Source organism: Neofelis nebulosa, chromosome 2 (genome assembly GCF_028018385.1).
Source record: "Neofelis nebulosa isolate mNeoNeb1 chromosome 2, mNeoNeb1.pri, whole genome shotgun sequence".
Classification (NCBI taxonomy): domain Eukaryota; kingdom Metazoa; phylum Chordata; class Mammalia; order Carnivora; family Felidae; genus Neofelis; species Neofelis nebulosa.
Genome location: NC_080783.1, coordinates 74,527,401 through 74,555,315, shown reverse-complemented (window position 1 = coordinate 74,555,315; position 27,915 = coordinate 74,527,401). Strand labels below are relative to the sequence as shown.

Here is a 27,915-nt window from a genome sequence, read left to right as displayed (position 1 = left end):
ATGACAGCTCCTAAAGCTGGCAAGAACGTGAAATAGGTACATCACACCCTGGGGTGAGTGAGATATTGTAAATTAGTACAACTCTTATGAAAAGCAATTTGGCATATGTATCAAGCCATAAAAACCTCCATACTCTGACCTATTAGGTGTACTTGTTTTCGGATTAAGAATTAATTCCCCAAGTGAAAAAGTTGTATGAACTAGTATGCCCCAGGTGGAGGAGACGGGATGTCTAAAATATGAAAGTGGCCACTAAAATATCACGTGACCACTTAAAACCAGACTATTTAACGTTAAAGGCACACTCAAATGAAAAAAGATGATACAGAACTGTATATATACTATGATTACAATGGAGTCAGAAACACACACGTGGGTGCACAGAGAAGTGGAAAGGCGCATAGATGTTTGAACTAAGGGCAGATTTTCTCTCACTTTTCTGTTTCGTGTAGTAATAACTAAAATATTAATAATAAACCTGAAAGTGTTCAATCCCACATGCAAACCTACTCTGAGTTCAGATAAGGTGATTTCCATGTGTGCATGAGTGCGTGCACATGTGAACACTCATGGGAAAAGGGGGACTAAAAAGAGACGGGAAAATATCAAATTAGTCACTGCTAAGGGACACTAACTGATTTAAAATGAGACACAACATACCCTTACCTCCTCCAAAAACTCAAACCACAACACAGAAGAGAAGCTCGACTCACCAGAGTTTTAGGAACTTGAGAACCACCTAAATGATGACGTAAGAGGAAATCAATCAAAAAAACCCACCAAAATAGTCTTTCTCTCCTCATGATTTTTTTCCCCAAAATAATGTTAAACAGATGATGCAAACGACCATTTGTTGAGCTAAATTTTAAACTGATGATTCTAATTTCAAGTGGACTCCTATTAAGCTTCTAAGAGCCACTTGGGTTTATGCCTGTGACACAGGGAACACGTTTGCAACAAGAATTCTTACAAAGCTCAAACCCCAAATCTCTGCCAAGTTCGGCTTTCGTCATGCAGGCTTGCTTGGTGCTGCTCCAGCACACCCACCGCCGGACTGCCACCGTCCTAGCCTTGGGATATTCGTTTCCGCTTAATTTGGGGCAGGTTCCCTGTTGCATGGTTCATTATGATGCCAATCGTCTCTAAGTTGTTTGATAAAATAAACTAATTACAATTAGATTTTCAGTTCCAAGATGCTCAAGGATTATTGGTGAGGGGGTAGGCAAATGAAGCCGATGTGCAATTCCAGGCAAAGTTCAGAACTTCATACATCAGCAAAACAATCTCCCTGTTGCAGATAATTCTCAAGGCACTTGAATGGCACAAAATGCAAGTCAGTAAGCTCCCTATGATTGAGAAACAATTACCAAGAAAATGTTCATGGCTCCATCAGAACAAAGAAAAGAAAAAGAAAACTAAAAGAACTGTCCAGTTACGATGCATGTATGTTTATGTTTAATCTGAAACATTGCTTTTAACAAATTCCCTAAGGGTATCAAAGCCAGACAGGCTTTGCTGTTAGAGAAAAAAAAAGAAAAAAGGAAAAGCGGCAGCTTCAGCAGCTACCGTGAAGGCATGCCAGTTTTAATTATTGCACACGAAAGCTATGTTAAATTACCCCGATTCAACTTTCCTCAAAGAACTTCCTATTCTCTGGTTATGTTGTTCAGGAAAATTATGATTGCCCCAAGAATCTCAATCCTTGAGAGTTCGCACATTATTTAATACTTCAAATCCAGGATTCCAGCAAGTGCTAGGAGGGGAAAGTGTCTTTTGAAAGAGTATTAATCTAAATATATGCCATTTTCCTGTTTTTCTGCAACAATTTCAGACATGTCCTCTGAAATAAGACTTCCAGTTCAGAAGAAGAAGTTTATTTAGGTGAGTCAAGAGAGCTCGCTATAATAACCACTTTGTGGGTAGCTGGGGCGTGTGCAATTTGGAACAGTATACTTAGTTCTTTCAGAATACAGTGTACTTCTAGTAAAGTTCAACAACGTACTTGTGGCTAATGGGGACACGTGAAAGACAAGAGTAAGTAAGACTTTATTGTATGAGTCACAGGTTAAAAATGATTGACCTATGCTTCTCTCAGTGCTACGACAACACCATTTCAGAAAACGTACTTATAAGAGGCCCAACATTAACCACCTGTTCAGGACTTCCTGAATTCAAACTTCATTAATTAAGAAGGTATAGACTGCTTCTCACAAGTGAATTCTGAGTGTGCAACCTGAGTGTTATTTTCTCAATAATCCAACTTTAGGAAGTAAAAATATCTAACATAGCAGGATTCACCCTTCGATTTACTCAAGCATTCTTTCATGTTAAACCTCACTTGTGAGAAGAGAAGAGAAGAGGCAGAGGGAGGGTGGGAAGAAAGGGAGAATAGGAAGATGGAGAAAGGAAAGAATGAAATATGGACCAATCAAAAGAAAAGCTGAAGAACAGTCTTTTCCAGAAATATTTTTTTTTTAAGAGACAGGAAGCATTTATTGGGGGCTTATACTTGAGGTACTGGGGAGGCAGTGCTAGGAGCAGATGTCCCAGCCCAAAATATTCTTCTTTTTCAACCATCATTTCCTCTTGTGTAGCTAAAATATAATGCCATTACATTCCACCTACTAGCCATAAATCAAATATAGATGCTGATAGCCTGATGTATGATTCAAGGAATAAGTATGATTCATGGTGCATTGTGGACTTAAATATTTCCTTTGCCCTTTTAAAGATCGTAGAATCAAGACGACTTGGAAAAGGACATTACTACATGAGATCAGATACTTACCATTGCTCACCATACGTCTGGCCACCTCCCACAAGACAAGTCCAAAGGCCCAAATATCAACTCTCTTGTAAGAATCAAAACAATCCACCTGAATGGTTTCATCTAGAACTTCAGGGGCCATGTAGCGTTTGGTGCCCACACGGGGGTTGTTCCCCACATCGAGCTGATTGGTACTCTGGGAATGCATGACTGCCAGGCCTAAAGGGAAGAAGACAACAGTGCGGGTCAGTTCACTACCTTTCTCACAGAGGGTTGCTGAAGGCCTTTTCAACCAACCCCAATCAGAAGCGCCCCCTCATGGTAATCGTGGTCACTGCTGCACTACATCCAGAGCAATCTGGAATACTGTTGTGATGACACCTGTCACCAATAGAAAAAAGAACTAATGCCAGAAACATTCTGACGCTATTAAGTTAACACATGAACCCCTGAGACAAAAAGACTTGGGGGAATAATAAACTGAAGCACTGTGAGGCCAGTGTTTGAAGTCCACAGGAAAACAGGCTCACATGTTAAGTGGGAATCTCCGAGTGTCTTACCAGAAGGAAATTAAGTTCTGCTCCGCCACAGCTCCCAATTGTGTGCAAACACAAATTTCCAACAGTGTGAGGCAGTGAATCTGCGGTAACGTATCACTACTTAAAGGGCAGACTCCATCCCTTAAGGAAGGGATGCTCACTTGAGACTTAGCAACGCTGACCAAGCCCACAGGCTTTTCTCTAAAGTCATGCGTACAGACAGCATTAAACTAACCCTCAATTCAAAGCACAGCTCTCCTGTTAAATGGGTTTGAAGCCCTTTCTTAAACCATCCCTCATTTCAGAATTCCTCAATCAGAGTGACCTGGCATTCCACACAGACCAGGAGGGTTAGGCAGATACATGCATGATTCATTGTGAGGATGAAATTACTTTTTGATGTCCATACTGACCAACTGAAAATAATTCCTTTAACACACAATGAAAAGTGCCACATTGGAACAAGCAGCCTGTGTAAACCTTTGCAATCCAAGGATCCTTTGGGGATCCCTCAGGCCATCTAGGAACACTTCTGCTCCTGCTCTGGGGCTCTGAGTGTGTGGGATGATGACTCCTTATCATGCCACAGGGATGGCACCTGTTATCTCACCCTGAAAAATTACTAGAGACCTCAGCGATTGCATTCACTAAATCAGACCGGTTCCTCTTTCCCTACCTTTTATAATCAACCCCAAGATTCTGTGGCCGCTGTCTCCCAAAACATATATACCTCTCTACTGTTTCCAGAACCAAGGAGTCAAAATAACAGAATATAAAAAGGAGCAGTTTAAATAGATCATGGCAGTACTAACTGTGGTGGTTTAAAAATATGTCCTCAAGTTCTTTGAGACTTCTCCTTTCAAGAGGTGAAGTTCCACTCCCTCTGCCTTGAGGGTAGGCTGTGCTATCAAACAGAACCCGGCAGAAATGAGTGTATATCTTCAAAATTAGGACATATAAGGCATCATGGCTTCCTCTCTGCTCGCTATCAGTTCTCTTGTGTTACGAGGCCACTCACACAACCCCGTGGAGAGGTCCCCGTGACAAGGAACTGAGGCCTCCCACCAATAGTCATGTGAGTGGAGCCATCCTGGGAGTTCCTCCAGCCCTCATCAAGCCTTCAGGTGCCTGGAGCTCTAATCGACAGCTTGACTGGAACCCCCACCAGATCCTGAGCCAGAACCGTAGAGCTAAGTCATTCCAAGATTGCTGACCCTCAAATGACTATGTGAGATAACGAATTTGTTATTTTATGCTGCTAAGTTTTAGAGATAGTTTGTTACCCAGTAATAGATAATTATCACACTACTTAAAGAGAAAAAATATCCAAATGCAATGTGTGAACCTTGGCTGATTTCTTGTTTGAAAAAAACAGAAAAATCTGAAAATGGACATTAAATGATATTATTGAATTATCAATAATTTTAGGTTTGATAAAATGATCATGCAGATATATTTTGGTATTTTTAAGAGATGCATTTTGAAATATTTAGAAGTGTTGTGATGTCTGCCACTTATTTTCAAATGTATCAGCAAAGATACATGTTCAGCTACATATAGATAAAGCAAATATGGCAAAATTTTAACAACTGCTGAATCTAAGTGCTGTGGGTATGAATGATCTTTATACTTAACTATTCCCTCAGCCTTTCTGTATGTTTGAATTTTTTATAATAAAAAGTTAGAAAAATAAATACAATACTGAAATTTTTGCAGTTTCAATAATAGAACATGATTTCTAATGAGTGATCCTTAATTTCTGGGTATAAAGTGAAAAATTAAACAAATGATGATCTTACAGGACGAGCTGTCTTCTGTTCAAAGGATCTACTCCCTGAATAATAAACACCTTAACACAGATGTTTCTACAAATCCGTGTATCTAACTGGAAGGCTACAGGCCAAAAGAAAGACAGACGAATCACGAATTACTTGGACTTACTGAAAAACACCTCTGACTCCCTATCAAGTCCCATAACCAAAGCCAACAGCCTCCTCAATTTTCCATCTCCCCTAGACCACTGGACTATAACAGCAACCACCCTCTGAATGCTTATCATTTGCAACGCAAGTATTGTAACTTCTGAATCTTGTAAGAATCATGTGAGGTAGGCATAAGTGATTTTTAGTAACATGAGTAATAGTTGAACGCAGCGTTATGAACATCTGAAACAGTACAGAAGTACAGTGCACAGTGTCAAACGCTAAAGTGTTCCTTGCTAAGCCCTTATCCTAACATCGAAAATAAGTGGTCGTGTACTTGGGGCAGGTAAATAGATTAAAACACCCGCACAGATATACAGGGTGAATAACTGGGAAAATCAGGATTCCAGCCCAAATCACCCTGCTCCAAAAGCCATGGCATTGCCATGAAAGTCCAATACACCACAACTACAACTGCAAAGCAACAAAAAGCTTTAGAGCCATGCCCTTTCAATGCTATCCTTAGTAGCTGTCTTCTCACACTTGCAAAACATTGTAAAATAATTCTCAGCATGAATGCAAAGACTGTAAAGAAATACAAAAGAAATGAATTTTCCTGACATGTCGAGTCTTTTGTGTTTAAAAACAAGAATAAATTCTATCATTTATATCATAGAGCTAATACTGTCTAAACCTTTATCAGCCTACAAGTATGGGAATACTAGGAACAATAACCACAGGTATATGGAAGAAAATAATATAAACCATTTTTTAATCAAATAGAGTGAGGACTCTCAATAGTCCACTGACATGAATAACCAATATTACAATTCAGTTCCCATTAGCATAACTACTCAGCCAATATCCAAGTCTAAGTTGAAGATGGTTTTATATACAATGTCGCTATAAATGAAAACAGTCTTATTTATAATGCAATTAAAGCTCACACTGAGCAGTATCCTAACACCACAGGAATGAGGTATCCCAGCAGGGCAAATTGCGAACTGGGTTAGGTTTTCTCTTTCTTCATTGATAATTTTGCCACGGTTACAGAAAAAAACAACTTTAGAAACATTTTCAAGATGAACTCATTCCCTAGGTTATTTGTGTACCTACTTTGTGTAAAGGTTTGGGAAATGAGAATGCTACACACTATTGGTTGCCTCTGAGGGTGGGCTGGGGCAGCGACGCACTGCATGAGCATGAAGTGACTTTCCAAAGTAATGCGAAGGTCTAACTTTCGATAGACATTTGGATTTTACAGCACTTGTCAAAACTTTGAGAATGTATTACTTAACGTTTGTTCGTTTCACATGAAATTGAAATTTCACCTGGAAAGAAAAAAGTAAACACATAGTAGTCACTCTGGGGAATGACACAGTGGTATACATGCTCGAGTCTTTACAAGAAAGGGCTCTTTGGTGTGCAGTTTACTTAATGCATCAAAGATTAAGATGGATTGATGAGAGGGGATGGATGATGTGTGGCAAAGCTTAAGAACAGTAAAATGCTGATGGCAGAACCTAGGCGGTGGGTATACAGCTATTCACTATGAAGTTCTTTTGATTTGTCTGCATGCTTGACATGTTTCATAACGAAAGGTTGTGTGTGTGTGGGGGGGGGGGGTGGATGCAACCTAGCTAAAGGATGGACTGCAACAGAAGTAAAAATGGTAATTAAGAAATATTTTTAAAAATTTACCCAAATCTGCTATGCAACACTGTCCATTCTTCTTAACCAGGATGTTTTTGCTCTTTAAATCTCGATGAGCTATGGCTGGTTTCCCTTGGGTCCCAAATATCTCTATGTGCAAATGTGCGAGACCACTAGCTATAGACAGCACTATTCGCAGGCAGCTAACTGTATCCAGAGTAGTAAGCTGAAGATAGTCATACAACGATCCCATTTCGTGATAATGTGTAATTAACCATAACTGGGTACTGGAGTGTCTTGATGTCATGTCTGAAGCAATAAAACCTGGAAAGAGCAAGAACAAAATTAGCAGACATGTAAGAATTTCACATTATAACTTTCGGTACACAGAAATAGAAACCTATAAGATAGATACCACCTACAACAAAAAATCATTCAACTTCCATGAAAGGAGGTTTACAGAGGCATCAACAGAAAAATGCAATACTATTTATTCCATAACAAGGTACTGCTAATGAATAGGAAATTTCCATATTCATTTCCATGACAATCCTTTAAAATATTATACATTTCATTAAGATAGGAATAATATCTTTGTGTTTACCCATAATGATAGCATCAAACTCTTTATCATGCTCATATTCCAAGCATAGATTATTCATCGACCACCCAAAAAGAATAAAAAAACATAGTATCTAGGGGCACCTGGGTGGCTCCATCAGTTAAGCGACAGACTCTTGATCTCGGCTCAGGTCATGCTCTCACAATTTGTGTCAGCGCTCTGCACACCGACAGTGTGGCGACTGCTTGGGATCCTCTCTCCCCCCTCTCTCTGCCCTTCCCCCATTCACACTCTTGCTTGCTCTCAAAATAAGTAACCTTAAAAAACATTTAAACATTAAAAAAAAACATATAGTATCTAGACACCTATGTTCTCATATTGACTCTGCCTGTGATTTGCTGTGTAACACTGGGCCACTCGTTTAGGTTCTCTGGATTATCTCTACTCAGATGAAAGATAAAGGGATAAATTTATATTAAATGACTGACTACTCATCAAATAAAAAAGAAACCAAATATAATAAGCACCTATGATGCTCTTTGTCAATCACACAAGAAAACTAAGATAATAGTGTCCGTTGGCTAGAGAAGAAGACAGATATAAAAAGGAAAAATTACAATATAATGTAATGAATATAATGAAAAGTACTGTTACATCTGTAAAGGGCAACATGAGTCCCAAATAGGGACTGCTAATAATTCAGACCAGATGTTACAACAGGCTTCCACCAACAAGTGATAACTGAAGTGGTCTTTTCAAGACCACTTTTCAAGACTTCTTTTCAAGAAGTGAGATTTGACAGAGGTCAATAAAATGGTAGGAAGAGATTTTTCTAGACATTCTGAGGGGACCCTTGAGCAAAGTGAATGACCTCTAGAACTTTCTAACCTATGGAATAAATTGTGATGTGCATGCTTGCCTTTTCTGCTAGAGGTGTTTTCCATGCACTCAGTCTCACATGCTCTCTCTCTCCATATATATATATACATACACACACACACATCTTTTTATATACACACATATACATATTTTATATATGCACATGTAAATATTTATACAACCACACACATAATACACAAACACATAATACACACACACACACACACACACACACACAAATACCCCACTAATGTCCACTACAAGCAGTGACATTTGGAACTTATAAATAAAAGAATATTAAAAACAAAAGAAAAGATGTGGTTTCAGGAAGGATTAAATGACTTGTGAAGGGATGCAGAAAAACACAAATACGTGGAACATGCCTCACACTTGCATAGTGCTCGATATAAAATTCCTGTCACTTTCACATGTATTTTCTCATGGGATTTTTCTCAATACACTAGTAACACAGATATCATTACAGTCAGTTTATAAATAATGAAACTGCTGCTAGGAGATGCCAAATTACACATCCACTAAGTAGTTGCCGACCCCAAGTTTGGTGCTAGCCATCTGGTTACACCGCTGCTTACACAGAAAACTCTGGGAACAAAGAAATGTCCCCTATTTGATCGTCATCATCAGCAACAGAAGCAGCTAGTAAATACTGGGACTAACAAGGTGCCAGGCGCAGTTCTACATGGTCTGCACTAATCCTCCAAAAACGACAGAAAGGAGGCAGAGGACATGATTGACGTTAAGGCCAGTAATGGTCCCAGTAGCCTGGCTCTAGAACCCCTACTCTTACCCATGATGCCATACTGCCCCCAAACAAGCTCCTTTCTACTCAGAGAAAGACAATTTGACACTTGTATCCATTGGACATCTGCAAAGTAAAGGAAATAATGTTTCCACACGTGATACCCTACCTCCTTCTCCACTTCCCTCTGAGCTGGTTCCCCCAGGCAGCCTCACTCCTGCACGCCTTCCCCTCTCCAGTCTGTGTCACCCCATAGCCATTTCTCCTGGAGCCCTTCACAGGCCATAATATGTGTACTTACCTATTAGTCATTCTTACTAAAGAAAATGTTTCTGCTTTATCCTTTTAAACCAAATGATATTGTTAATCATCTTCAAAAATAAATATCCTAAACTATAAGCACCACTGAAAAGAAATTAAATTACTGTTTGTGTATTTATATAGCCTCTACTGATTTCTCTGCTTAAGGGAGAAAGAACAGTCTCTGACTGACTGATTGATGAGAGAGAGAGAGAGAGAGAGAGAGAGAGAGAAAGAAAGAGAGAGAGAGAGAGAAAGAAAGAAAGAAAGAAAGAAAGAAAGAAAGAAAGAAAGAAAGAAAGTAAGTAAGTTAGTTAGTTTATTTATTCACTTACCTTCCCCTAAGCCCCTTAGGTTTCAGAGAAGGATTTTGTTTGTCCCATTAATTATGCTCTAGACCTTCCAGGAAAATGACTTTTAAATAGGCAGGATTTCTTTTTAACTGTTTATCTCCCAAGTGTGAATTATAGAACTACATTTGTTTGAGAGTGCTAGAGTATTCTTATGGAACTTTTGCAATTTCAGTCAAAGCTCTCTACTGTTAGGGAAGATTGAACAGGTACCTGGGCAGAATGCAGGCACAGCCATTGGATGTGTTCATTAACAGGGAGAAAAAGTGATTAGAATAAAAGCCTCTTAGGAGTGCCTGGGTGGCTCAGTCAGTTAAGCATCTGACTTCAGCTCAGGTGATGATCTTGCGGTCCGTGAGCTGGAGCCCTGCACTGGGCTCTGTGCTGAGAGCTCAGAGCCTGGAGCCTGCTTCAGATTCTTGTGTCTCCCTCTCTCTCCACCCCTCTCCTGCTCACACTTTCTCTCTCTCTCTCTCTCTCTCTCAAAAATAAACAAATATTTAAAAAAAAATTTTTTTAAAAGAACAAAAGCCTCTTATTTAACAGCTAAAGTCATCCTCCCAGCCTCCTCAAAAATGAAAATGAAAATAAAACCCAAAATATTATGTTAGGTCACCAGTGGCCCCTGTGAGCCTCTCCTTGGTGATCCGCCCAGGAACCAGGAGCTGGGTAGCTATGACAGCTGAGGAGTGAGGCCACTACACTGTGGGGCACGTGCTGTAGAGTGTTGGGCCCCAGAGCTGGATGGCTGGGTACCAACTGGCTCCACCATTCCTGAGCTGGGTGATCTCACACAAGTCATGTAAGATCTCCACCTTGGCTTCCTCATTTGTAAGATAAGGATAACGTCATCATCAATCTCAAAGGGGTACTGTGAGAATAGAAGAGTAATTATAGGTACAGTGCTTCATATGATGCCCAACACAGGAAGTATCGAGAATAGCTGGTTAGTACTACATTTTAGAATAGCTCAGTATTCAATTAAAGCCACAACAATTTTGTAATGTACCATCTTTTGCGGGTGGCTTCCTTTACTTCCACTTTGGTCTCAAGAAATTCTGATTAAATGGTTAGGCAGTACCACTTAGGAGTATGAGGCAGTTCTAGAGATGGAGGGTGGCAATGGTTGTACACGGAGAATGTACTTAATGTCACTGAACTTCCTGCTTAATAGGATTAAAAAAGTAAACTTCACATTTTACTATTTTTTTTTTTTTTAAAGAGTGTAAGATGAGACTTTGGAGTAAAATTCTCACATTGACTCAACTCCCTTGGTCTTAGTAATGAGGAAAAGAACGCTCAGCAACATATAACTTTGGCCAAAAGTCACACAGTGGGGTTGTTAGTGGTGCTGAGAGTAGAAACCAGCTTCTCAAGTTCCTGACCACCGTTCCTGCCACCACATAGCACAGCCTCCCATTACCCACTTGTCTGTTGACTTCTACACCAGACAGAGCAGAAGGAAGAGCTGAAAGCCACACGAGTCATTTGAAAGATATTGTTGGAGGGGGATAAACAATGAGGGTGCGGAGTTTTATATGTATGCATATATGTGTAAATGTTTGTAATTTTTTTACTCTGAGGGGCTAGAGTTAGCAATACTCAAGGGTGGACGGAAATCATGATCCGATAGCCAATACAACATGCTCCTTTGATAGAAAAGGAAATGATCACAGAAAACCTTAAAGTCTCTATATCCAGAAAACTGGTACAGCAAGGGAAAGAAGTTGAACCAAGTTTAGCCAAAAAAGAAAAAAAAAGAAAAAGTGATGCATTTTTTAATGAGCTTTCTCAACTAAAAGAACTACACAGTAAAATCAGTTCATACAGCTGCAATTATGATGATGTTATTAGAAGGATCTCATGAACACAGAATTTCCTTGGATCATTTGGTAATAAGAAATGAACAGTGTTTTGCAACTATGTGGTCACTTCTCTCATGTGAATCATTATTGCAAAAGTGACTTTCAGATTTCTCTTATGATTAAATCTAATTTACAACAAACATTTACTGAGCACCTACCATGTGCTGGGTACTGTCCTTGGTTCTGAGTATGAAAGTAAAAACAATGGAAATGATTCTTGTTCTCGGTATACAATGGTATGGTATCACAGTTCATTTAACTCAAAAGCACTGATAAAGTGATGATTTGCATAGCCCCGCAATATCTAGAGCGTTTTGCTCGATGAACCTGTGAGCCCATGAGAATAAGAAGGGGTGCCTAAACATGCCCTTCTTCTAATGAATCTCAGAGCCCACATACGTACTTATTAAGAGTATGTGCACCTGCCCATTAACAGAATTCCACCCTTGAAAGATAAGTACTTCTTATACATCACGGCTTCTAACATAACTGATGCTTTATCTGTTACTCAACCTGTCTGTCCCAGTGTCAGAGGAACAATTGGGACATTTAAGGGTAGTTTTGACTGTGGATGAATTTTCACCTCATACTCTTCACTGTAGAATCACAGATGCAGTTCCCCGAGCTAGCTGCCACATAGAGTACAGAACTATGATTTAGAGACAGACTGCCCAGCGTGACTCTCAGCTCTACTCTCTAACCTGATGGGTGCCGGGAACCTCTATACCTTGGTTACCTCATCCGTTAAAACTAATGAAACAAGAGTATCCACCCTCTTATGACTGTGGTGAAGATTACGCGAGAAAATGCACATTAAGTGTGTACAGCAGTGTAAGTAGTAACTAGTGTAACTGGTGTTGAGTAGTCGTTGCTGTTACACACGTGCGTCGAACTATGACACAAGGTAGTATGTGAGCAGGGCCACAGCGCAGTTACAAAGCGAGGGCGTGCAGAAAAGCACAAGTAAGTCCTCTGGGATAAACTGAAAGGGAATTGGGCAATTTTGATGGAAGGAGGAGTCGGCGGAGTGTGGGGTGGACTCATGGGTGATCAAGACCACCGAACGAAGGTACGGACACTTGAATGTTCGTGGCAATCCCAAGTAATGGCAAATATCAGAAGTGGCTGCCCTCTGGGGATATTTGTAGAGGAAGTCTGAGACTCCTTGGGACCCCAACAAATAAGGAGTCTGGATTGGCAAGCCCAGAAGGCACAAATGTGGCAGGCCACGCAGGAGTCATCAAAGACTCCATGAGAAGTATAGCAGGGGAGCAAGATGGACTGGAAACGGGAGACCAACAGCAATGACGCAAGTGAGCACGACTGGGTGACAGTGAGAGCCCAGCAGGTAAGGTAAGGGGAGAAGACAGCAGCAGAAATCCACAATTCTAAGATGGAACACACAACCATCCTGTCAAAGCAAAACTGTAGACAACTGTCAAACCGTTATTTGCGGACAACCTGACGGGTTTAATACGAAATTGGCAGCGATGGAATAGAAATAAATTCTAGTAATGGCCTTCCTATAAGCCGCATCTCACCCAATAGCCACGAGGTGTCCAACACTATCCTATAGAGTCCATTTCTATATAAACTGTATACCCACCAATAAAGCACTCTGAGCAGCATTCCCCATACATGTATTAGTATAAACACATTTAGAGAAACTTTCCAAAGACACAGAAGTCAATGGGAACAAGGAATATTCTCACCCCTTATACTTCCAAAGCAGTATTTCAATGGGCTCCTCACATATTTCACAAATGGTTCTAAGCCTTCGTTTCCAAATTAAAATGGATGCTAAATCCCTCTGTAAATCTGGGCTTTAAAAACCATGCCTAGTTTGAGGGAACGTGCATTTAATTATGATGTCCCTGGGAGCTGTGAATCTCTAGGAAATCGTCCAAAGAGCTTTCTTAGTTTGATTCAATAAATATTCAAAAAGGGTGCGGTAAGTAGAACAACGGAGGAAGCCTTGAAGTGAACAATATGGGGTAAATTTTTGTTGCTTAAATAACAACCTACAGAATAAGAATTAGCAATAATGATTTCATTTTCATCATCCAGAGAATCTTCAAACTTCGCTTCTTTGCAGATTGAAACAAGAAATTAGCATTAAAAGAAAATTAAACTTTATATAAATGCTGACGATCCCTATTATCCCTTTTCGGGGGAGACTTGCAAATTCACATCCACCAACTCTGAGAGGGCAAAGGGAAGCAACTCTTTGTTTCTGGATAAAATTAACGAGGGGATTATCTTTGTACTTACCTAAAATATTTTCATGCCTCAGCATCACAGTGTTGTACAATTCTGTTTCCCTGAACCATGACTTCTCATCCCGGGAGGAGAAGATCTTCACAGCGACGTTCTCCCCCTGCCAGCTGCCCCTCCACACCTCACCATACCGGCCCTTCCCTGGAGAAAGCAACACAGAGGTGATGTGGGACTGGAGAACAGGAGAGGTAGCCAGGACATCTCTTACCTGCAACTATTACCCCCTTTCACTGTTTACTTGCAAGAACTGAATCTGGGGCTATAAACACCATCACCTTTCTCCCGTGAAGACATTCAAAAGTAAGCCGGAACCTGCCCCTCCTGGCCACCCACTGTCATAACAAATTCAACACCCTCAGTGTCTGCACAGTACAACTGGCTGCTAATTACGAAGTTTACAGTTAAATTCCTCTATTAAAACCTATGAAACATATATGGTTTTTAAAAGCACCTGAAAGTTAGTGAAATTAAGAAAATGGTACAGAGTATTAGATTTCACTGTTGTGCTGAAAGCCAAAAATATAAAAAAATAAAAAACCTGCATGTGTCCAAATTGAATACCTTTCTGGACTCCTTCCCTTCAAACAAGATCAACGTAGATATTTTCTTGGGAGTCCAAATCTGTGAATTTACATATGCATTTATATTTTTCATAAGGGAGAGGCTATTAAGTTTGAGATATGCGTTCTGAAGGATCCCCCCCGCCCCAAAAAAAAATCACACGTAAACACACACACAAAAAACAGTGCTGTGTAGGAGACCGACAAGCAGCCACTACCTTCTCTAAAGGATTTCTTGGCAGAGGATATATTTCAAAAGAGGATTTGCAGAGTCTTAAAGACATAATCCCAGAACAGTTCTGATTCCCGACATTGGTCATGGGTATTTGCTTGTTAGACAGCCCCTGTGGTGCCAGAAGTGGGCCACATTGCAAAGGCCCCTTGGAGAAGGCATTTCCCAAAACGTGGTGTCTCTAGTTTGTGATCTGCTCTGTGGGGGGCACGCCCCCTCCTACAGCAGCAACACATCCGTCAGCCGGTCCACCGCTTGTTCCCTCTTCCATTCTTCTCCTTAATTATAGGTAGGGGTGATGGGGGAGGCTGGGAGGAGGAGGTAATTACCACGAGACTAAGGGGATCAACACAGGGTATAATCAGGGCAAAGACACACGCGGCACCTAGATACAACAAAGGCAGGAGATACACCTTGCGGGGCAGTGGGGCTTTCCACCGGGCCAGTGGCTGCTGGGAGTCACAGCTTGTAATAAGCAGCTGCAGCACCACCTGCATGCACAGGGACATAGCTCTTTGCTAAAAAAAACTAAGCCAAACATGGAGGAAGAAACCCAAACATGGAGGAAGCAAGCTCGCCTATCCAGGTGATTACGTCCTGACACAAAATCCAAACCACTCAATCTAGAATCCCTCATGATAAACAATGTCCCTATTAAATACCAATGACTACTTCCAAAAGGATGTTAAATGGGGCCAGGAAGTCATCACTGTGGGCTGCTGTCAGGTCACAAAAATAGTATTTAGAGCAGGACTAATTTTAATACAGTCATAGCAATTGCCCAGCATTTGTAGTGCGAGATGAAGGCTAGTGCTAAGACAGTATAAAATAGGCTGCTACAAAATAGTATGCTGATCTTTTCTTGCCTTTGGTAAAATTCTGTATCTTTATTTGCCCTTTGTCCTCATATTCTCATTAGGAAGGAGAGAAAAAACATGCCGGAGAGTTGTATACATTACTATGAAGTTGCCTTAAATCCCTTTTTTTTTTTTTTTTTTTTGTAAGAAAACAGAGATGGATGTCAGGATAAGTAGACAGATTTAAAATAGAAACGTACTTCAACTTCAATGGTTTTCAAATGCTTTTAAGTTGTCAAATGCTTTTTAGAAATGCAACCTTATGTGGAAGTCGCTAAAAACAGAAGCAGGACTGCCCAAAAGTACTGGCCATGGAGCCCCCATGGAAATCCCTAAGGTATCTGAAATTTGGGGGGTTCACTAATCACTATCTGGTAACAACTGATCTAGCCCAACTTCCCATGCTTTTGAACCCGAAATGGTAACGTGCTATCCAAGCAGTTCATCCCTTACATTTTTATTCAAGACTGTACCACATGAACACTAACTATAAGCTACTGAAATGGCATTGCTTTTATGAAAGTCTTTAGCACCGAAGCAACAAAATGCTATAATTGAATTTACACTATTTCAAAGAATGCTCAAGAATATCCACACTACCCCAAACAGCATGTCTTTTTAAAGGCACAGTAATATTTTGCCCTTTGGACTCTGGGCTCAGTCTCTAAAAACTGCTATTGAGATCGGCTGCCCTGTGAATGGTCACCATCCATGGGACAGGAGGGTAGGGGGAAGCGAGACAGGAAAACATCCCTGTCACTGCCTTCTCACTCCTACTCAAATACCTGTCCCTGTTCATAATCAAATGGGATGTCAGGTAGTACAAGAGGACAAGCCTGGTTGTATGCAATGGGCACATTTGGGGCTTTTCCATTTTTCTCTGCCCACCACGGTCCACTGTAGAAGAGAAACATGAAGTGTGGTTCAAAGACAGCCCCAGCGGCTGCAGACCTACAGCAGAGGCAAAGGACTCCTGCTGGCCCCCTGTGTGCCCGAAGGCAGCGCCTGCTGCTCCTACCAGGCTGCCTACCCCCCTTCCCATTATCCGGCCTGAGGGGGTCCTGATTTCCATGAAAACAGAAAGAAAAGTCAGAGGGTAGCAGCCAAGTGGTGAAGGCGGCTAATGGCAGCCAGCCACCTCCCAAAAGCAAAAGATGGGATGACTGGAGCTGCAAAGAAAAGAAAGCTGGAGAAATAGAAAGAGCATGTAGGGGCGCTGCCTACCTATCCGCCCCATGGCCATTCCTGCACACCGTCCAAAAGAGAAATTCATGACAACTACCAGGTGATCGGAAATACCCGCCAAATAAAAGTAAAACTACTAAAACTCAGGACTTCCCAAAAAAAGGGCATTTTGTACCATCTTCCCGGAGGGCGGTCAGCAATTGATAAACAGGCCATAAAAATGTCACAAATTTTGGGGCACCTGGGTGGCGCAGTCGGTTAAGCGTCCGACTTCAGCCAGGTCACGATCTCGCGGTCCGTGAGTTCGAGCCCCGCGTCAGGCTCTGGGCTGATGGCTCGGAGCCTGGAGCCTGTTTCCGATTCTGTGTCTCCCTCTCTCTCTGCCCCTCCCCCGTTCATGCTCTGTCTCTCTCTGTCCCAAAAATAAATAAAAAACGTTGAAAAAAAAATTAAAAAAAAAAAAAAAAATGTCACAAATTTTGACCCAGGAACCCCAATTCCTGGGAATTTATTCTGAGCACTCAAAGACGCAAGGCATGCAAAAGCCTTTCCGAGCAGTACCATGAAAATTCAACGATCATTCAAAAGATCATGATTACATAATCTTTTAAAAAACTTGTGATGTGTACAGATAGATGGAAATGTACATGAGCTTAAAACTGACAGGAGGAACACAAATCGTGTACAAACTATGTTACATCTATATATAAACCTGTTCCTAGACGGGGAAAATAGAACAGGCCACAGAGGAATGGATATCACTCTTGTTTAAATACAACAATTTTAAAGGTAGCCTTAGTAAATTTATCTCATTATTTTTAAAGTCAGTGGGAGAGTGAGTGGGATTGGAGAACTGCCATAAGCAAGTGTATTGTCCAAACGCCTACACACCTCAGATCACTCAATGCCTGTAGTCAGGAGCAGCCATACTATACAAATTCTTTTCTCATTCCTTCCCATCACCCCAAAGGGTCTACCTACAACTAAAGGCTTTTGATTAGCCATTCTGCATACTAACTAGCAACAGATTCCTTTGACAAGAACTTCAACAAGTTGAGGTGCTCTGACGCAGGTCAGAGCGAACAGATACATAGCCACACCGTCTCCTGTGATTTCATGAGCAACGGGCAGCAAGGGGCAGATTTTTCAAGTCCCACCCTGCCTCTAGAGCCACATCGAACATTGCAGATAACCCACAAAGGAATAGAAAAAAGAATTACCGACACACTCCAACAGTGTGATCTGACGAGCCACCGTTCTTTGTACCAGAAAAGGGAGGCCAGAGCCGCTTCCTGATGTACATGAATGATCCAATAAATCCTGTGGTTCAAGACAAGGAGAAAAAAAGAAACTACTGAGAAACAGTTCCCGGTTCAGAGTATGAGCACGCGTATCACGGCAACACTCACGGACACAGCAATCCTGGACATGTGGCCCGTAAGTGTGCACAGAACGTCCCACTGGAGGAAGAACTGGTTTTCTTAGGAAAACCAAAAGCTAGCCCTTTCCCCGACAGAAGACAGGTTTTGCTGAGGGATAAGCAGTCTCTTTGTGCATCCAGAGTTTTAGAATAAAAATATATAGATTTAAAACAAAACAAAACAAAACAAAACGCTGAGGGCACGAAGTCAAAGATGCAAATTACAAAGTCCCAGGAGCAAGGCTGAGCGCAAAGGGAAGCAAGAGAAAGAGCAGCAAGTGGAGCAAAAAGAGGGGCCTTCAAGTCCAAGGCTGGGCATAACTAAGCACGTTCTGCTCTGTTCATAACTATCTATGAAAGGATTCACTATAGTTGGCATGCCAACTAAGGAACTCTAAAAAGGAATAAATGAATTAGGAATAAGGAACAAACAATTCTAATGTTGCTTATATTGGAAAGACTCCAGTGGCCACATGGGTCATCTCCCTGGTACACACAAGCAGAGGAGGGCCACCTGGATGGAGGTTACCCTTTAGGTAGGTGAGGAACAAAAGCATCACAAAAGTTAACCCTCGATGTCATTTCCCGGTGTGAATTATACACAAAGCAGAGAGGAAAAATAAACTTTCATTTAAAACATAAAACCGTGCCCCAAACCTACTGGAACATACTGTGGGAAAAACTCCCAATTAGTTCATTCATAAGTTTTTCCTTCTTATTGTCAGTGCAAGTCAAAGAGTAGATGCCTTTTTGTATCAGGACTTAATAATTTGTAATACACAGTATTGTGCCCACGGTGATAGGTGTTGTGGTTGCAGTAATGTTGAGCTGACATTCCCCAAAGCTCATCCTTTCCCAGACGTTTTAGCTAGCCTGTTAGAGCAATACATTGATTTATCTGCATTTCATCTTCTTTTCCTTACTCTAAGCACCACTGGGAAGTACTGTTGATCAGCAAAATTACCAAAATCTGAACATCCAAAGGAAGATATTTAGAATCCTTAAAAACCACAAAATGGATAATCAACAAGAAATTGAATGTAGATCAAGCAGTTCCATATCTCCCTAACCATCTCTTTTGCTGTTCTGTTTTCTCATTATTCATTCAATTTTTTTGAGAGAATAACTCTGAAAATTAAACAAACGTGTTGTTTTTTCATCATGTATAATCACGGTTTTAAATCTGGTTCATAGACTTAAGGCGGGGGAGGAGAATCAACCAGACTAACAAACATCTACTTCAACTCCTGGATCCCAAGGCTTCTTTTTCAATGTAGGAAGCTGTTCAGTAAGATAGAGTTTGTTGAACCACATATATGAGCACATCACTTAAATAAGCAAGTATATAGATGAATAATGATAACTTGTTTTAAACAGTGTTCTTTACTGTGCTATCATATCGTTATATACTGTCATCCAACATGGCTGTGTTGAGAAGACTATTTTAGCATACACTCCCATTCCTCTTCCAGACTTACAGAAGCTACTTAACAGCATTTTACACTAGATATTCCTATCATTGTCCATTGTGGTTGGCAAGCTCTGGGGAACAGAGTTCTGACTAATCTACTTGAGAATCCTGCTTCGCTAAAGCTTTCTCAGGATTCAGCCTCATATCTTCTTGCTACTGCCTCAATAAACTCGTTTAATTTTCCTTAATATTTGAAATAAACTCCAAAATACATTTCTAACAAAAAACCGTGGTTCTCTTCTTTGGGAAACAGAATGCCCTCTTCTCCTGTTTTCCCAGTTCTGCTGTACTACAATCTAAACAGATAGGTGAACGGAAGAAAACGAGGTTCCTTCCCCCTTTCCATACAAAAAAGTACACCTGACCGGTGGCCCAATAGCAAGGAAGGCAGAGGAGGATGGGATATTTCCTAGCCTGTATCAGCTACCACCAAATGTTTTAACAACTAGCCCAGTTGGTCCAAGAATAGCGCCAGAGCTACAAAGACAGGTGAGGGTGAGTCTTCTCCAGCAAAACGGTAGTTGCAGGGCAGGCTTAGGTGGAGAAGGACCAGACACTATTAAGCTTGTCCCCTAGCAGCACAAGACTTAATATGAGATGATCTTAGGTGATGCATGGCCATGGCATTAAATAACATTGAATCACATTAGAAAGCTATGACCTTGACGGTCTTCCATCAAATTATGACAAGGAGAGTCTCGATTTCGTATTAGCATGTCTTTAACACCTAACACTCACTCATCTTCACCTTTTTCAAAGGATGCATCAGACTCAGCATAGCATCACTTCAGAAGGCTATTACTCCTCTCTTTTGCATTTTATGGTAACCTATTTATAGCAAGCGGTTCCCTTGTCTCACTTGAAGTTTAAAGTTTCTGTAAAATTAACACTCAACAATTTTAAAAGTAAGAAAGGAAGACACATTTTAATGTGATTTCATTTAAAAGTATACAAAAGAATAACTTTAAAACATATAAATACAATGGTGTCTGACACTGAGTTGTCCATAAATGCAGCTACCAGCCACATGTTGGCTTTTAGCAAGGGAAATGTGGCTAGCCTGAACTGATATACATGCTGTGACTGTAAAGTATACATCAGATTTTAAAAACTTAGTTGCAAAAAAAAAAAAAAGGGAAGGAAAGAAAAGAATGTAAAATATCTCATTCATCATTCTTTATGGTTAATGATTATATGTCAAAATGACAATTCTATTCATTTGGTTAAACATATCATTAAAATTAATATCAGCTATGGTGGGGCTTTTTTAAACTTTTGTTTTTGTTTTTGTTTTTGTTAAGGAGCCACTAGAAAACTTAAAATTAAATATATGGCACACATATTTTATTGGATACCACTGTTTAACCAAATGGCTACACTCCACAAGGGGGCAGCACAGGAGCATGAAAAGTTTAATTGCTGCTTTTTTGGATGTCAAATTTTAAAGTCTTAAATTACAGGGTGTTAAAATAATCTAGAAAGGAAAGTGATTTTAATATTAAGCAAAGGTGCTTTTTTGAAAGTACTTTTATTGCTAAAAATAGAGTAACTGAATTACTTCAAGCCCCCCCCGACCCCGAAATTATAGGCAACCATTCTCTGTACCTTTTCCCTTACTCCCAAAAGAAAAGTAACTACCAAGAATCTACTAAAATAAATCCCCCCCTTATTTAATATAAATGCCTAAAATAAATGTTCTCCTATAGGGGAGACTAAACAGGTGCCAACATATGCTTGCCTAGGACACAAGTGACCAGTGGTAAGTGTGCACGTTGTCCAGTCACCAGCTACTGGTTAGCATTTCATGGTGGGAATGGGAAAGCATCTTTAGCCATCTTTGTTATGGTTGGGATTCCCTGGGGTCACAAACTCACTGCTAAAGTGCTGTCTCCAACATTGGTGGTGATGAGCCCTTCGATGGTGCCGTACTCCACATCTCTGGGATTGAGGCGTTCTTGATTGCGCCTTTTAAATTTTCGGAGAGCGACTCCCAGTAGGCAAGCTAGAAGGCATACTGCAAACACTACAGACAGAATAATGAGGCCGACCTCCAAGTGGAAATTCTGTGTTCCAGGAAAGGATTTCCCTGGAGATGGGGGAGAAAAGGGCAATTGGCTGTAAGGATCAGTGTTTACTTACTATTCAGCATAACCAACACCTAACAAGTGGGTCCTGATGCTGACCACATAGTCTTGCAAGTCACAAACCGTGAAAACTAAAATACTTCCTAACACCTGGCCAATGGCCCAGTCATTTGAACCATTATTCGTTTAGACAGAGCCAGAGATTGAAAAGATTCCACAGAGAACCAACTGTATTAATGCATGTACGTGAAAGTACTTTTCAAATATGGAGTACTACACAAATCTCTGTACAAATGCTTTATCCTCAGCCCTTACAGAAATTATGACGTAATATTCCAATGAGAAAGCACTATCTGAGTTAAATCCAAATCACCCAATCTGTGGTTCTCCTCAATGTATCTTGGATGTTTACCGCAGAATTCTCATTGATCTTTTCACATCACGATTTCTGCCTAGGAACCTATTCATTCATCTGTTCTTTTACTCACTTATCCAATATTCATTCACTCACTCAAAACATTCATTCACTGATTCACTCACTCGCCTAATCACTCATTCACCCCCTAGCTTGGCATTATTACATTACCCATTCAAACATCCGTGCATTCGCTCCAACACTCACATACCACTCAGGCAGATACACACAAAGACTTTCTACTTGCCTAGTGAGGTAAATGAAAAATTTCTTGATTGGATAGTGAAGCCCCATAATTAAGAGGTCCCCAAACAGGGGTGCCTGTGTGGCTCAGTTGATTGAGTGACCGACTCTTGGTATTGGCTCAGGTCATGACCTCACGGTTTATGGGATCGAGCCCCACATCAGGCTCCACGCTGACAGTGCAGAGCTTGCTTGGGACCTTCTCTCTCCCTCCCTCTCTGCCTCTCTTCCTCTCTCTCTCTCTCACTCTCTGAATAAATGAATAAACACTAAAAAAGTCCCCAAACAATAATTATCTCTGAATGTCAGACCCCTTATGACATGGTGTCACCGAGCCCTGTTCTTCCCCACATATGCCTCTTTTCCACATCCCTGCCTCCTTCCACAATCCAAGTGCAGGCCTGATGTCCTTTATACATTTCTTTTAACCTTCCAAATCTTGGAGATTTAACTTCCAACTTGGCACATTACACTCCATGGTACACGTCACTTGTACGATAAAGTGTCAAACTAATTATATACAACATTAAATTATAAATATTGAGCCTCCCTAATTGAATTAGAGATTCCTTAAGTAAAGAAAATAAATTTTCTATTACAACTCAGAGTCTTGCAGTGTTCTGCAGATTAGGAACTTTCCATATTGTAGGTATAACTTTTGTGTGAGTGCAGATACTTGATTGTGTCCGTCCACTCTATTAATAATAATTTAACTCACAAAGGTTAAGAGTAAAGTTTATTCCATCAAGCACCCTTTTTGTTTTAACCATTTGAATACTTAATCTCTCTCTTAAAAATTTTCTTTCATTATTCAATGAATTAACAGAATTAACATTTGCTTATCAAAACGAACAGTTTCTATATGTCTTAACGTCACCACCGTAACCGAAACACTGCACAACATAATCTTGCATCAGTTTTTTTGTCTTGTTTTGTTTTGTTTTCCTTTTTCGGTCTCTCCCCCTGTTAGCTGACATTTCTGACAGTGGGCATTGCTAGTACCCTCTCCTACTCCACTTCTTGGTTTGTTTCTTCTTTTTGTGAGTGCAAAATTAAGTAATTATGCCTATTAAAAATGTACTGTAGATTAAGAGAATTAACTTTGTCTTAGAGTGAGTCTACAAAGACTAAGGAACATTAGTTTTTGATAGCAATGTAGGGCTCATTTTATGGGGAAACAGTTTCAGAGAAACACTGATTTCCACTGAAAATGGAATCCATTTGAACACAACATGGAAAAAGATTCCACAGAAACTACATGTGAAATCTTACCCAGCTTCAAGCTTCAGTAATGGTTCACTGGGAAATCAGATATGGGAGCAAAGGTTAGTGAGGCTTTGTCTCTTTCCTCAAAAAGAAGGAAACATATTCTACTCAGTCACTGGATTCTTATGTTCCATTTTACTTCCTACACACTCAACAAAGAGATGAATATTTACCAAGCCAAACTGTTTCATAAATTATGACACCATGGCTCCTCAACAGAAAAGGGTATCTGGAGCTCTTCACCTGCTCATGACTACCAAGAGAGATCTGGTCACCCAAGCTGTTCCCCAAGATGGACACATCTTGCTCACTTGCCCAAAGATATTTATCCCCCTTCAGACTCCAAAAGGCCATGCCTTTCCCTTCTTCATCTATAGCTACCCTCCTTGTCACCCATGACCTCTAGTTCAAGGAGTAGGAGGAAAAGCTTGTGGCTACTTCCATCTTTAACCCACACAGAACAACATTAACAGAAACCCTTGATCTAGAAATAGAAAAGTCCACGGGAACCTTTGGTGGGCAGCTGGGCCGTGATGTTCCTGTTACACCAGTCGCCTTGGCAACACTCCACAGCTTGGCCAGGTGATGGCGGGGTCTTACAGGTCATCTTCCCTTGCTCGTAGACCTGGAAACAGCCTTTCTGGTAGACATGGAAGCCATCATTTATGCTCAGTGAGGAAAAGCACTGCTGGCCTTCACAGTGGTCTTCGTTCCCACAGGAGAGGCCTTCACACACACACATGTAAAGTTTGGGGTTTACCTTGGGCTTCTCATCTGCAAAGAAGCAAGAAGAAGGGAAAAAAATCACTACATGGGTTTTACCCCCATTAGGGCAATAAGATGGTTTCTCCAAGACCATTACAACACATTCACCAAACAGCAAGTCAGGCCAAGTGTCATCACTGGCCATGATGTCCACATTTTGTTATCTTGTATTTCTCACTTGACCAACTACCAAATGATAATCGCCTCTCAGTACAGGAACACATTTATACAAACTGTGTGCTCTTTTAGATCATACCAGGCCAAAGAATAGTTATCATGTACTCAGAGGCTTCTGAAAATGAACTTCCCCTCACTGTGGTTTTCACATTCTCTTCAGCCTGATGGGCTCTCACATCCCAATTCTTACATCAAAATAAAATGTTTTTTCCAGGACATAATGCTCATCACCTTTATTTTATGTTTTGTTTTTTTTTAAGGCTCCTAAGTATAGGGCAATTGTTAATGCCAGTTCCTGCTAACTCCATACTAATCCATCAACTAGTAATACAAGGAATGCTGGTGTTCCTGCCATTATCTGCAATAGCCCAGTATAATCGAGAGTTTACAAGGATGCAGTCTGTAATTACAAATGTCTATTACCAATATTTCCAGCTAGATGCCTTAGATTAATTTTTCAATAGTGACAACACTGAAGTTTTCATGTTGATTACAATGGAAATTAATCACTGCTTACACATGTTTGCCTGGCAGGAAAAAAAAAAAATGGCACTGATTATTGAAGATGAGGGTACAAGGAGACAAAGGGAATAGAGCAATGTTTTATTTTTTTTTTTTTTTAATTTTTTTTTTTCAACGTTTTTTATTTATTTTTGGGACAGAGAGAGACAGAGCATGAACGGGGGAGGGGCAGAGAGAGAGGGAGACACAGAATCGGAAACAGGCTCCAGGCTCCGAGCCATCAGCCCAGAGCCTGACGCGGGGCTCGAACTCACGGACCGCGAGATCGTGACCTGGCTGAAGTCGGACGCTTAACCGACTGCGCCACCCAGGCGCCCCAAGAGCAATGTTTTAAAAGTAAGGTAAGAGGTGAGACCACAGGAGCAGTCAACACCTGCTAGGCCCAAGGTGTGATGGAAAGATGTGCCTTGTCCATCAGTGAAGCACACCTAATCAGACTTCCTAATTGTCTCCTTCTGGAAACATCTGCAATCTAATTTTTGCAGCCTAATTTTTCAAATCACTCTTTCTTTTCTCCTCCCTTGTGAGAATGATTAGTTCAGACTTGCTGGTCCCAACAGTTTGCACTAGGAGGGAAGAAAAGTGAAGAAAGAATGTAAACAGCCAAGTCCTAGAGGTTCCAAAGCAGTTTTCCTATAAAGAAATTCAGCTTTCAGAGCTCCCTCCAAAGGTCTATGGCACAGAGTGACTGCCTTCTGATTCTTGAACCCTCTGTAGCAGGTCTGTGAGATAACTACTTCTTTCTTAAAATAACAGGTCGGGTAGCTGCGCTTTCAAGAGGAGACCTTAAGGTAAGGTCTTTGAAATGTCAAGTTCATTTACACAGATTTGTGTGGGTGTTTGTAGAGACGTGGGTTATCTCAAAAAGAGAAAAGTGTTCTTAATCTTTCTTCTTCCCTCTTCAAAGAAGTGAAAAATAGTTCACTACCCACTGTAATGTGGGTGCCTCATCCCACAGAGTAAGTGCATGCAGACACACAGACACAAGCTTTCTATTTATAATTGACTTGCTAGTTCTTTTGAAAACCACAAGGGGCTCATCCAAGAGCAAAGACATGCCTGAAAGCAGGAGATCCAAAATAGCCGCTGACAGTGTATGTATGTCACCAGTCTCACCCCCGAGAATCAAGAGCCTCAGACATTTTTAATGAGCAAAAATTTTAATGAGCCAAAAGATAGTCTTTATTTTCCCTGCCTAGAGAAATTCCAGCACCAATCTATTTCTATGAGGATGAGAAACATATATATCTGTTGACATAACCCAGCAAAAGTTTACACTTGCCAAAAGTGAGTTGAAAGATAATATTTCCAGGGAGTCTAGACATGCTTGCCACTCTTGAATGGCACAAAGCTGGGCTGAGCACTGCCAACTATGCTGCCCAACAGGTGATGATTCTTTGGAGGGAAACGGATGGGCAGGATAAGGGGAGGGGTGGTTAACGGTATCATGTTGATTTGTTTGTGATCTACAGCAGGGAATTCAAAATACTATATTTGAAAACTGTGCCATAACACAATGTATGAAAATCTGAGACACAAACATGTATTTTAAAATCCTAAATATTTTCAGAGGTCAAAGCTATCCCAGGATATACATCCTCAGAGAGGCTGCGTCTACTGACACTGGGTTGGGGCTGAAGGATTCGTGTGAGGATGAAAGGGTAAATGGAAATAACGTTAAGAGAGTAGCTGTTCAGGGATTGATAATGGACTGAGGAGTATGCACCCCTCAACTCGTGGTGCCCATGGTGCAGTAGGAACAACCACAAACAAGTAACCGTAGGCAACAGAGGCCTCACTCACTGATCCTATGGAAACGGACAGTCCTGGTAAGAAGAATTGACAACATCTTGTGGTTCTAATAAAAAAGGTCAAATTAAAAAATAATAATAAAATAACAACAACAATGATTTCTTTAATGTGCTCTCAGAGTGAGCTCTGCTCTTGAAATTAGAGCCCTGGGGTGCCTGGCTGGGTCCGTTGGTGGAGCATATGACTCTCGATCTCAGGGTCAAGAGTTCAAGCCCCAAGTTGGGTGTGGAGACTACTTAAAAATAGATAGATAGATAGATAGATAGATAGATAATAAAATTAGAGCTGAAATTGAACTCTAGCTCACAGACATTAAGATGTGGACCCCCCTTCCAAGGTCTCTAGCTTTTGACAGGATGTGGGGATGGCCTGACAGATGTTTGGAATGTAACCTACAGAATTTTGCCAGAATTGAGCAGCCCTGAGTAAATACCAACTTCAGTAAAGGTCAATTCACTATACCCAACTATGAGGCATGACAGGTTATAAACTGTAATCAGATCTTATCCTGTGGGGGTCATAAACGGAGTCAAATGGATTCATTCATTTAGTAAACACTCTCCTTGAATCTTTACATCCCTCTACTAGTTGTATGTATGCAGATGGCCGAGGGCTGACTACCTTTAAACAGGTAATTCTTTTTAAGGTGTCAAAAACTAGAGTTTTCATATCCTCACCTCCACAATCCAGAAAAAGAAAAAAGGGGAAGAAGGACGGTTGTCAGTGCTATGTGATAATTAATTTAATCTCTGATATGAGGAACCATGAGCTCAGTCCAGCTGTTAGCTAATGGGAAAGTACACAGGCTTTACCAGATTCACGTCCAATTTTGCTTCTCACCAACATTTAATCTTCTTAAGTTGAGTATTTCCGTATAACTACTTAGAAGAGCCCATCATGAATCTATTTTTTATATACTGCCAGATATAAACGCAGACCCTAAATTCATAAGAATATGAGAATGACCACATATACCACGCACACGCCTGCATGCACACACACATTAGTTAAATGCCACTTTGCCAGTTTCAT

The 27,915-nt window shown here is 40.7% G+C and overlaps 1 protein-coding gene across 4 annotated transcripts in view; it reads right to left on the bottom strand.

Moving 5' to 3' along the window:
* ACVR1 (activin A receptor type 1) overlaps positions 1-27,915 on the bottom strand; it is a 140,133-nt gene that overhangs the window by 25,954 nt on the left and 86,264 nt on the right. For all 4 annotated transcript variants that reach the window (XM_058715210.1, XM_058715208.1, XM_058715207.1 and 1 more), the window contains 6 exons: positions 24,118-24,381; positions 21,474-21,685; positions 17,929-18,028; positions 13,869-14,015; positions 6,930-7,205; positions 2,789-2,986 (listed from right to left, as the gene is read on the bottom strand). In XM_058715210.1, coding sequence (XP_058571193.1) covers positions 2,789-2,986; positions 6,930-7,205; positions 13,869-14,015; positions 17,929-18,028; positions 21,474-21,685; positions 24,118-24,381 — 1,197 coding nt within the window. The remainder of the gene's footprint in view (positions 1-2,788; positions 2,987-6,929; positions 7,206-13,868; positions 14,016-17,928; positions 18,029-21,473; positions 21,686-24,117; positions 24,382-27,915) is intronic.